The sequence below is a fragment of the Lactuca serriola genome, chromosome 5 (genome assembly GCF_051521515.1).
Source record: "Lactuca serriola cultivar US96UC23 chromosome 5, Lser_US96UC23_V15, whole genome shotgun sequence".
In the NCBI taxonomy this organism is placed as follows: domain Eukaryota; kingdom Viridiplantae; phylum Streptophyta; class Magnoliopsida; order Asterales; family Asteraceae; genus Lactuca; species Lactuca serriola.
The window spans coordinates 32,445,863-32,458,110 of NC_136412.1; the positions used below are offsets into that span (position 1 = coordinate 32,445,863).

The 12,248-nt window shown below is 40.0% G+C and overlaps 1 protein-coding gene across 1 annotated transcript; it reads right to left on the reverse strand.

The window, feature by feature from the left end:
• Positions 1-224: 224 nt before the first annotated feature.
• LOC145052297 (high-affinity nitrate transporter 3.1-like) lies at positions 225-1,197 on the reverse strand. Its single transcript, XM_079000100.1, has 2 exons — positions 964-1,197; positions 225-840 (listed from the first exon to the last, which is right to left on the reverse strand). The coding sequence occupies exons 1-2, from the start codon at positions 1,091-1,093 to the stop codon at positions 356-358; spliced, it is 615 nt and encodes a 204-aa protein (XP_078856226.1). The 5' UTR covers positions 1,094-1,197; the 3' UTR covers positions 225-355.
• Between the last annotated feature and the right edge of the window lie 11,051 nt (positions 1,198-12,248).

A 12,248-nucleotide genomic window follows, 5' to 3' on the forward strand; every position in this document is an offset into this window, starting at 1 on the left:
CACCGAGTATTACCGGTTAGAATAACTAAAACGAATAAAAAAAAATAAGTTCAATGATCAATGATAGTTTAAAAAAAGTATAATCATCAAAATAAAGCACCAAAAAAAATTCAATGACTAAAAGTGACTTAAACCTTAACATTTTTTTAATATATTTAAATTTATTTAACGTTTTTTATTATTTCTTTTGGATTTTTGGTTAAGTTTCTATTTGTTTGGAAACCTTATTATAACGTTTGGTTTAATATAAAATCATTCTAGATATAGAAAGATTTTAACTTTGTGAAAACACAACACTCGTTTTCACTAAACTTGACAAAAAAACGAATTCTTGTGTGTTTCCTCCATTCGACCCTCACTTATCTTGTACAACCTTCGCCTTTCTCTTCTCCATGTAGAAAAACCCAACCAACGAAACAATCGAAAATGCAGAAAAACAAATCGATGCAACATCAATCGACACATGGCGACCCGTGATCGCTTCAACATGAAACAAGTCAGTAACTTTGGTTGCATCCGTGTTTTGACCATAGGCTACCTGGACTTGTTGACTATCAAGCGCGTATGCCCTCACAAAGAACGAAGCAGAAGGGACATCTCTTTCAATTCTCCAAGTGAATGAATTATTTGAAGGGGTGTAAGGCCTTTCAACGATCTTGTGTTGACATGTTTTGTCCTTGTTAAGCTCGTCAACTATTTTGCGCCATGGTCGGTTTTTCTGGCTAACTGGTGCATAGCATAGCTTCACTTTGATGGTCTTGTAGCTCGAGTCTATGCCCGCTGGGAATGTTTCGTTGAATGCCCATGTGATTGTGAGTTCATCCTCCCCAGCTGTTAGAACTGCAAGATTTGGGGAACAAGCTGAGACTCCAAGTAAGTGTGTGTGTGTGTGTGTGTGTGAGAGAGAGAGAGAGAGAGAGAGAGAGAGAGAGAGAGAGAGAGAGAGAGAGAGAGAGAGAGAACCATGGCCTTTTGGGGAAGAAGCTGAGAGTACAACAGTCTTGTGAAGGGAAGAGAAGGTGACACCATAGCCGCTTGCTACAAAACTGGAAACGATAAGATAACGAACAACACAACCAGCACGAAACTCCATGAAAATTGACTTCTTCAAATCTTGAAGCTCAACGTCAAAAAACTATGGTCGTTGATCACAATACACACGAGTTCAAGCCATTCGCTTTATATATATCACATGCAAGCATATACTAGTATTCTATTCGACAAGGACAAATAAAACTGTCAAGATTTGAGCTTTAAAATACCTACTTTAATTGAACAATGTGTCAAACTAGATGTTATAAAAGAGGGGTGATTTTTACTTAAAACTTGATGTCATTTTAAAACCAAGTTACCAAAGTTTAATTACAGAGCTCAAGTTTAGTACTATGGAGTGAATTAGTGAGCGTAATACAATTTTATTTTTCTTTATTAATATTATAAAGTTTTATGTATTAAATATGATTAAAAAAAAAAAGCCAAATTAGATGTAAAAGGAAAGTATATATAGTCGATATTTATCTTAAGGAACACACTTCATATATAATAGGATGAGGTGCTGATGTATCCGGCTTCCACGTAAACACCACCACAAGGTGGCGCGTTTGCCGTCGTGGTTGATAGTGACGTGGCCAGAGACCATGCCTTTTTCCGGCTTAACGACTCCGGATAGCCTTATTTGGTATTTGGTAACATGATTACTTATTTGAGTATAAACTATACATTATTCATTCCAATGTTGACTAATAACTATGTTCGCTAGATAGAAAGACTAAAAACATATTCTTTGTAGTTTGTACGTAGTTTGGTATCAATTTAAATGCTTTTTTTTCAGCTTGTTTTCTTTTTATCAGCTTATTTGTCTGTTTTATCCTTTGAACCTGTTGAAACTTAAAAAACTGGCCCAAAACAATCCAATTTAAATAAGTTAATCAAAATGGTTTCCTCTGCTTTTAACCTGAAAACCGATAAAGCTATTTTAATTTTTAATTAAAAACAACTTAACCATGTGGAAAACCCATTTACTGTTCTTACAAAGAAGAATATCTTGGATAATCTTGGGAAGGTTTGAGAGAGTCAAGATAGAAGAAGTCGAAATTGGCCATATTTTATATGTAAGATGGCTCTTAAGCATGCTCAAGGGGTCAATTATTTTGTCAGTATAAGCTTCTTGTGTTTGGAAGTTAGTTTCTTTGTGTTAAAGTTTTCAAGAATTTTGGATGATTCGGAAAGATTTGGAAAGGGCAAAAATAGAAACCAAAAACGGGGTGAAGAGGATCATCATTGTCAGAATAGACTACACGTCATTTTATTGCCGTCCAACACATGTACATAAAGTATAAGATATACCATCATTTTCATACGTAAGAGAAAAGAAAGAACTATTGTTATGTATAGAAAACACGTAATCTTTTCAGGATACAGGACGTACGCCACATCGTATACTAAATAGAAGAATAGAATTATGATATCGATGAAACCGAACCATTTTTTAGATTTATCATCTATGTATGCTTTGGGAAGAGTTACAAAAAAGTTTCGAACGTGTAATATCATGGAGTTCAAAATTAGAAGTAAATCTGTTCAACTAAACATCTATTCTTCAACAGTTGTAATCCATGGTACGTAGTTTGATAAAGTTATTTGAAAGTTTCTTCTCGTGAACATTTTAGTTAATGAGGGACTAAATTGGTAGCTAGTAGAAGTTTAGCAGTAATTGTCTAAAACAAAAATTGGGGTACCAAAAAATATAATTCAAAAACTCTTATTACAAAATATGATGTATATAGTGCGTGAGAACTTTTATTCTAATATTTATGATGAAATCATTAACTTTTTAATACATATGGTAACAAAATAAGATAAAAGATGATTTATAATATAAATGCATATTATGATTGTGCATTATTATATTCATAAAACATATTAAAGTGGTTGTTACTAATGCTAAATAATGATATAGAATAATGAGAGAAATGAGGAATCCAATCATAATTCACAAACTAATATTTAATAACACTCCCTCTTGAATGACGATAGTATCATGCCTCTTAGAACTTTAATAGGTAAAACAACATAGGAAAAATCATTTATTAAGGAAAAAAAATACATGATTAACAATAGATATTGGGAACATTTGTCTCGTTCAAAATTTTGCTAAGAAAACTCATTGGGAAAAATATAGTTAAGGAAAAGAATACAATATGTTTCCAACTCCCCATAATCATCACATCACTTGATTTCCTTAAAGCACTGCATGCCAATGTTTCATACCATGTTTTCAAATTTGGATGTAGGAAGCGTTTTAATGAACAAATCGGCCAAGTTGATACTTGATTGAATTTTCTGGATGTTGATATCACGCTCTTTTTGAAGATTATGAGTGAAAAAAAACATTATTTTGATAGATGTTTGGTTCTGTCTCCTTTGATAAACCCTTCCTTGAATTGGGCTATACAATCCACATTATTTTCATATTGTATGGTTGGAACGTCTCTGTTAGAAGTTAGATCATAATTCTTACGAATATGATGAGTTAAATTTCTTAACCAAATATATTCATGATGTAACAGCCCAAAATTTTCAACAAATTTAAACCTTTCAAAAACGACCCAATTATTAATAAAAGTGTTTACAAACTATTATTTCCAAAACGTTATTTAAAATCAGAGTCTCCGAAGATCCAGTTAGTTGTAAAACCAAGGATGTGTAAGGTCACGCCTTCGCCTTGCCACTGTCTATTGAGGTACCTGAAACCATAAACCAAACCGTAAGCACAAAACTTTGTGAGTTCCTCCAAAATACCACCACACAAACAGATAACCTAGCAAACAAAAACATGCATACAGAGCCTTCAGCCTAACTGGAATGCCTACAAGCTTACAGTCTATCTGGTACGCTCATAGAGCCTTTAGCCTGACTTAAACGCCCCACTAGCCTATAGTTTATCTGGTATGCTCACAGAATCTTCAGCATGCTGGTAAGCCTCATCGAGCCTTCAGCCTATCTGGAACGTTCTTCAGGCCTTCAGCCTAACTGGTACACCCCTCAGGCCTGCAGTCTATTTGGGATGCCCTGGGTCTCTTGGCCTTCAGCGCATAGTAGGACTGCCTCAACCCAACCACACACAGCATGTCAACATATACATATCAAAAACACATATAAGCCCAGCAAACCATAACAACATATCGATATAAACATTACCAGGTTTGATGACTGACAGCACAAAGTAGTACAGTCTCAACCTACCCACACTACAACGACATATAACCACTCAACAGACAACCAGGCAGATCTTACAGACCACTAAGCATAGCATCATCCTATACACCGGATACAGATCGAAAAGATCACTACATAATACCAACATGTGATAAACCAATATATAATCCAAGGGGTCGGCTTTGGTGCCTTCGACCCAAAAGTACAGTGAGGAAGACTCACCTCGGAAACCTGACAAAAGTTGATGAGGTCCCGACTCCGAATCCCAGCTCTCAAACCAACACCTACTCCAACCAAAAGACCAAACACAATCAAACTCCCCAAAATACCCTCAAGGTCCAACTTGGTTAAAGTCAAAGTTAATTGGTCAAGGTCCAAAAGTCAATATCTCTTCCAGCAGAGTACGACCTGCGTACCAAGAGAGTACGCCCAGCGTACTCTGATGTTGACCAAAAGCAAGCATTGGCAACATGCGCGCAGCGTACCACCAGGTACGCCCAACATACGCAGCCCAGTCCCAAAACTCCATTAAGAGCTTATACCATTAATTTCTTACATCCAAAACTCATATCCAAGCCCAAAATTATGTCCTTAGTCATAAAGTTTCCAACTTTATGACTTTGCATGGCTAAAAAGTGCTTAACGTCCAAAACCCTAAGTTCTGAACCTAAGAAGGCATCACAACTCTTGCATGAAAGGGATAGAAGGGCCAAGCTCACATTTTTATAGTTCATAATAGCTTTATAATGGATAAAGTTTCCAACTTTATCCACTAGAATGGCCCTAATGTCACAACTAGGAAATTCTGATACGTTGTAAACACTTAACAAAGAATGACAGTGTAGCTAAAACTTGAAAACATGTATGGTGTTTGTTCAATGACAATAAAATTCCATCAAATACCCTATACAAACATTCAAATACTCAACAAAACTTGGAAACCCTAAAAATCTCGGTTTAAGTCCATTTTGGACTAGGGTTTTCTTATTGGGCCTAATGGACCAATAAGCTTCCAATTTGACTATTTTGGGCTTATAACTCTTAAATGGGCCCTAATTGAACCCATTTGCATGAAACTTAACATTTTGGGCCTCATAAGCCTAGAATGGAATAGTTTTTTCTTTAATGGGCCTTATTGGGCCATAACAAATCTAATTAGCCCTAATGGGCCATAAAACTCATACTTTGATGAATATTGGGCCGTGAACCATCTCCAAAGACCAAATGGGCCGAAAATCATCAAAATGGGCCCATAATATGGACTCAAGAACACAAACGCCCAAACTATTCTTTTTCTTCTCCTTTTCTCGGCCCAAGTAGAAAAAAAAAGAGAAATTAGGGGATTAAGGAGGATTAGCCACCTCCTTATTACCTATGGGAATTCCATTCAAATATCACATAATTCCATGCATCCATCCTTTCACCTCTCTCTCTTCTCCTCTTTTTTTTATCTCTTGGCCAAAGGGAAAAAACACACACACACACAATTCACTTAAGTTTCTCTCAAGAACTCACAACAACTTCTTCACTTCTCCTTCAAATTTTTTGAGAGTTAGGGCTTTTCAAGAAGGTTGTTCCACAATAATCATCATCATTGGTAAGTTATTGTTTAGATCCATAACCTAGTCTCTTTATTTCATCAAAACTTCTTCCTAACTCACACAATTTTCATGATCTACTCCTTAGAAGCTTCTTAAGTTCGAAATCAACCCAAGAAAGCTTGCTAGGGCCGAAAAATAGCATCAAACTCTTCCCTTTCTTCTTCAAATCGAAAAAAAACAAGCAAAGGTGAGTTCATACCCCTCTCTTTTTGGTTTTCACAAGTTTTATGGGGAACTGGCATATCTAACCACACGCTGATATGCAACTATAAACCAAAGAGGGACTAAAACAACTCTGAACAAAACAAATAAAACACAACGATAAAACACCTCTACTTGTACGATATAGGAAAAATAACATAATACCAAATCAAATAAGATGATACTGGCATCTCGGTTAAGTCGGGATTGTTCATAGTGGTATTAAGGGGTGAATGTAGCCTGATCATCTACATTTCCTCCGAAGTACAACTATCACATGCCTCAGGGAAATCGCGATGCTCGGTAAACCTAAAAACATACCCCTTTTTTACCAAGAAGGGGAGCACTAGGGCATTCAGTTTCATCAAGTCTTAGTGGCCTACGGGATGATCGAGGACGAGACCGTGGGAGATCAGGGGGGAGCACATGACGTTGGGCATGACGAGTACACGGAAACAGACTATGAGTTTGATGGGACCGATGACGACATGGAGGAAGAACAAGATACAGACGAGGATTCCGCCACATCACCTACCAGCAAGACGCAACAGGACCACCCTGCCCCACCAGGGAATCCCACGAAAGAGATAATCGCTCTCCGGAAGCTGTGATTGCCGCTCTGTGGCAACAACTATTCGCCATGGAAGCACGAGCGGTGCAGGCTAAACAGGAAAGAGATGAAGTTATTGGAGAAATGACTGAGATGGCCCGGTTGTTGGCACAACACTTCGGTATATGACCTCGTTGCCGTCGTCGGGTGCTCCTTAGAGTGTTAGGACCAGCCTTACCCTACTAGCACTATGATCTATGCTATGTGCCCTCGACTCCATGTTTAACTGATTACACTACTCGTAGAGTCGTTACGCTGCCGAACTTGCACCACTTATGTATGCTCTTTAGTGCAAATTTTCATGTATCAAAGTACGGATATTATTAGTGGAAAAATATATGTGTTCTGTTGTGATGTTGTTATCTGTTATGTGTTATTAACATGTGAAACTACTTAAGTACATACAATACACCTAGGTTATAGGACCACAAACTCCCAAAAATCATAAGCACTCAACATCTTTCCGTTCCATGACAGAAAGATGTCTCAACGACCAACCCGTGGAAACTCTAGGCCAACTCCACCCAAAATCAACTCAGCTGCATTTCAAGCAGCCGTATCTGCTGCGGTCACCGCAGCCAGGGCGCAAATCCACCAAGGGAACAATGGTGGATGCAATGGACAAAGGGCTGGAAGTTTGAACAACGGAATAAATCAAGGACCTACCAAGACGTGCTCTTACAAAAATTTCACCAACGCCAAGCCACAAACCTTTAATGGCACAGGTGGAATGATAACCCTAAAGAGATGGATCGAAAACGTGGAATCGGTATTTGAGATATGCAAATGCCCCGAGGAGATGAAAGTGAAGTTTGCCGCATGCACGTTCGTTGACCAAGCTCTCACCTGGTGGAATGGACACGTAGAAGCCATGACTCTCCCCGTAGCCAACGCCGTGTCGTGGATAGAGTTGAAATAAATGTTGATGGCCGAGTACTGCCCGCGAGGAGAAATTCAGAAAATGGAGCAAGAGTTATGGAATCTCACCGTCCGAAACTCCGACATTGATGCATACATATCAAGGTTTAGAGAACTGTCACTGTTGTGCCCTGACATGATTACTTCAGAGGGAAAGAAAATCGAACAATTCATCTGGGGATTAACCTCCCCAATTCAAGGAAATGTGATAGTTGCAAATCCTGAAACCTTCGACAGTGCCAAAAGGTAGGCCAAGAAACTGTACGACCACAACAACAAGAAGGGAGAGAAGCCAGGGGAAACTGAAGGTAAGAAGGAGAGTGACAACAAGAAAGGAAACAATAACAAGAGAAAGGGGCGACAAGGCTCAGAGTCGTCAAAGAAGCAACAAACAATGACAGTCAATGCTGCAACCACCCAAGTTCCCTCCACACCACATGCTCCAGTCTTAGCTACTCCTAGTGCCCCTAGGCAGTATTCCGGGAATCTCCCAAAGTGCAACAAGTGCAGTCTCCATCATAATGGCGAATGCAGGGAGATGCATTGTACCAGTTGCAATCGAAAGGGTCACACGGAAAAATATTGCAGGACCTATCCTCCCCAGAACCAGCAGCAAGGAAACAACAACAACAACAACAACAACAACCGCAACAAAAACAACAACAACAACAACAACAACATAAACAACAACACCAACAACGACAACAATGCGGGACCAAGCCACACCTGCTATGGATGTGGAAAGAATGGGAATTTCCTTTGAAACTGCCCCAAAAGCAACAACCCTGGGAATGAAGGAACAAGGAGAGTGCTGACCATGGGTCAGGGAGAAGCGGTTAAGGATCCTGCTGTTGTCACTGGTACGTTTCTCCTAAACCACACTTATGCATGCATCCTATTTGATATCAGGGCAGAACGAAGCTTTGTGAGTAATAGATTCAAACACTTGTTAAAACAACAACCCCAAAAGCTCAATGAAACCTTTATGGTGGAAATGGCTAATAGGAAAACAGAATCCACTGGGGAAATCTACATCGGATGTACCCTGACCTTGAACCAACACGTCTTTCAGATAAACTTAATGCATGTTTCCACTAGGAGTTTTGATGTGATTATCGGCATGGACTGGTTAAGCCCCCACCATGCTGAAATTATGTGTCACGAGAAGGCCGTTCGCCTTCACCTCCCAAATCACAAAATCCTAATTATTTACGTAGACAAACCCAGCACGAACCTTCGCATTATCTCGTGCATTAAGGCACAGAAGTATCTACGAAAGAAGGACTTGAAGTTTCTAACTCATATTGTGGATAAGTCTCAAGAAGAGGTCAATATTCGAGACACCCCAGTGGCTTGCGAGTTTCCGAATATCTTTCCCGAAGATCTTCTGGGGATACCCCCAGAACGACAAGTCAAGTTCCAAATTGACCTCATGCCAGGAGCTACACCCATCGCCAAATTGCCCTACGGATTGGCTCCTGCGGAGATGCAAGGGCTGTCCAGCCAACTCAACGAACTTTTGGACAAAGGATTCATCCGATCCAGTTTCTCACCCTGCGGAGCTCCGGATCTCTTTGTTAAGAAGAAAGACGGTACCTTTAGGATGTGTATTGACTACAGGGAACTAAATAAGCTCACTATCAAAAATCGCTATCTACTTCCACGAATCGACGATCTATTTGACCAACTCCAAGGAGCAAGCTACTTCTCAAAGATAAATTTGCGATCCGGATACCACCAACTCAAAGTACGGGAAGAGGATATCCACAAAACTGCTTTCCGAACTCGTTATGGACATTATGAGTTTGTCGTAATGCCTTTCGGTCTAACGAACGCCCTTGCCGCATTCATGGACCTAATTAATCGAATATGCCAACCATTCCTCGACAACATTGTCATCGTTTTCATTGACGATATTCTAGTCTATTCTCGAAGCGAAGAGGAGCATGGCCGACATCTCTGAAAAATCTTAGAAACCCTAAGAACCGAAAGGATATACGCAAAACTTTCTAAGTGTGAGTTCTGGCTCCGTAGTGTGAACTTTTTGGGTCATGTTGTTAGTCAAAAAGGGATACATGTGGATCCTTCTAAGGTCAAAGTCATTGAAGGATGGGCGATCCCAACGAAACCCACATAAATTTATCAATTTTTAGGTCTCGTAGGATATTACAGAAGGTTCATTCAGAACTTCTCCAAAACAGCCAAGCCACTTACCTTGCTTATGAAAAAGGGGGTAACCTTTGAATGGATAGATAAGCAAGAAATTGCATTCCGAACTCTAAAGCAAGCACTCTGCAGTGCACCGGTACTATCACTACCAAAGGGAACAGAGGACTTCGTAGTTTACTGCGATGGGTCGAATCAGGGTTTAGGCTGTGTGCTTATGCAACATGGGAAGGTGATAGCTTATGCGTCCCGACAACTAAAGACACATGAGGTGAATTATACCACCCATGATCTTGAATTGGGAGTTGTGGTCTTCGCCTTGAAGATTTGGAGGCACTACCTTTACGGTACAAAGTGAACCATTTTCACGGACCACAAGAGTCTCCAACACATTTTAAATCAAAAAGAGTTGAATATGAGGCAATGAAGATGGATTGAACTGCTAAACGATTATGAGTGCGAAATCAAGTACCACCTAGGTAAGGCTAACGTGGTAGCTGATGCCTTGAGTCGAAAAGAATACTCAAATCGTCGTGTGAAGACTCTCTCCATAACCATCCAATCCCACCTGACCTCGCAAATCAGAGCAACCCAATTAGATGCCATGAAGGCAGAGAACAAAACAAGCGAAGCGTTACGCGAAATGGAAAAGAATTTCAAAGTGAAGGAGGACGCAGCATATTATTTCATGAACCGCATTTGGATCCCTAAACTTGGGGGATTCAGAGAAGTAGTCATGAATGAAGCCCACAAGACACGATACTCCATCCATCCGGGTGCGGATAAAATGTATTTGGATATCAAACAACATTATTGGTGGCCTAACATGAAGGCTAAAATTGCCACTTACCTTAGCAAGTGCCTCACGTGTGCTAAAGTAAAGGTGGAATATCAGAAGTCCTCGGGATTACTACAGCAACCAGTAATTCTCGAGTGGAAATGGGAAAGGATTACTATGGACTTTGTGACCAAACTACCCAAGACGACTGATGGTTTGGATACCATATGGGTAATAGTTGACAGGTTGAAAAATTTGCTCATTTCCTGCCGATAAAAGAGTCATACAAGATGGAACGACTGACGAGCACCTATATCAAGGAAATCGTGAGACTCCACAGAGTGCCAATATCTATCATCTCAGATAGAGATAGTAGGTTTACTTCACGCCTTTGGCAATCACTTTAGAAAGCTATGGGAACACAGCTCAAAATGAGCACTGCCTACCACCCACAAATGGATGGTCAAAGCAAGCGAACCATTCAAACGCTAGAAGATATGCTTCGTGCATGTGTGATAGAATTTGGAAGGTCGTGGGATACCCACTTGCCCTTGATCGCATTCTCGTACAACAACAGTTATCACACGAGCATCAAAGTTGCTCCCTTCGAGGCGTTGTATGGACGTAAATGTAGATCGCCGTTGTGTTAGGCCGAAGTAGGTGACTCCCAGCTAGCAACAGGACAAACACCAAGCAATGCATTAACGGGACCAGAAATCATAAGCGAAACGAAAGAGAAGATAATTCAAGTCAGAGCTCGACTACAAGCATCACGAGACCAACAGAAGAGCTACGCTGATAAATGACGAAAGCCCTAAGAATTTCAAGTCGGGGATCGGGTGTTGTTAAAAGTCTCTCCCTGGAAAGGGGTGATTCGTTATGGGAAACAGGGAAATTTGAACCAACGATACATTGGACCCTTCGAGATTCTTGCCCGAATTGGTCCAGTGGCTTATAGACTGCAGTTACCTGCCGAGCTCAACAGTGTACACCCCGTGTTCCGTGTTTCCAATTTAAAGAAATGCTTGTCCGACGAAACTCTCATCATTCCATTAGAAGAAATCAAAATCAACGAGAATCTCCTTTTCATCGAAGAACCCGACGGAATTATGGACAGGGAAGTGAAACGTACTAAGCAAAGTCGCATTCCGATTGTCGAAGTTCGATGGAACGCGAAACACGGATGATATGTGTATTTTTATATATATTTTTATACATTTTATCTTAATATTTTAGCATTTATTATTCTCTTTTAGAACTAAAAAGTACTCATAATGCTTTGAATTATGTTTTTGCAGCTATTCGTTGTCGATAAAGCACAAAAGAAAAGACTGAAGTGGAAATCGGGCATAGAAGATAAAAGAGAGGAAAAATGATGGAGGAGCCAATTACGCCCCGCGTAAGTTTCTTGTACGCTAAGCGTAACGACCAAATTCAAATTACGCCCAGCGTAATTCTTGATTACGCCCCGCGTAATGGCTGGCATCGGATAACTACGCCCAGCATAATCTGACTTACGCCCAGCGTACGTAAGTCGGTTACAAAGGTTATAAAAGTCGATTATCAGCTAACCAGAAGGGGGGATTCGACTTTCAACTTAATTTAGTCGATATTAAACTTCTGTTAAGCCGTTTTGAGGGTCTAGAAGGCGGCCGGAAGGCCGTTAAGCTAACAGGAGCAGAGATCGAAAGGGTTGGAGAGCGGATACGAGTCGGTAATCATATGGGTTGCTAACGTGACCATGTTTAGCATTCCA

Excerpts from the sequence above, each read along its gene's own strand:
- LOC145052297 (XM_079000100.1), bottom strand. The coding sequence starts at position 1,093 with ATGGAGTTTCGTGCTGGTTGTGTTGTTCGTTATCTTATCGTTTCCAGT. Across the intron at positions 841-963 it reads TTCTTCCCCAAAAGGCCATG|TTCTAACAGCTGGGGAGGAT; the intron begins GTTCTCTCTCTC and ends CAAATCTTGCAG.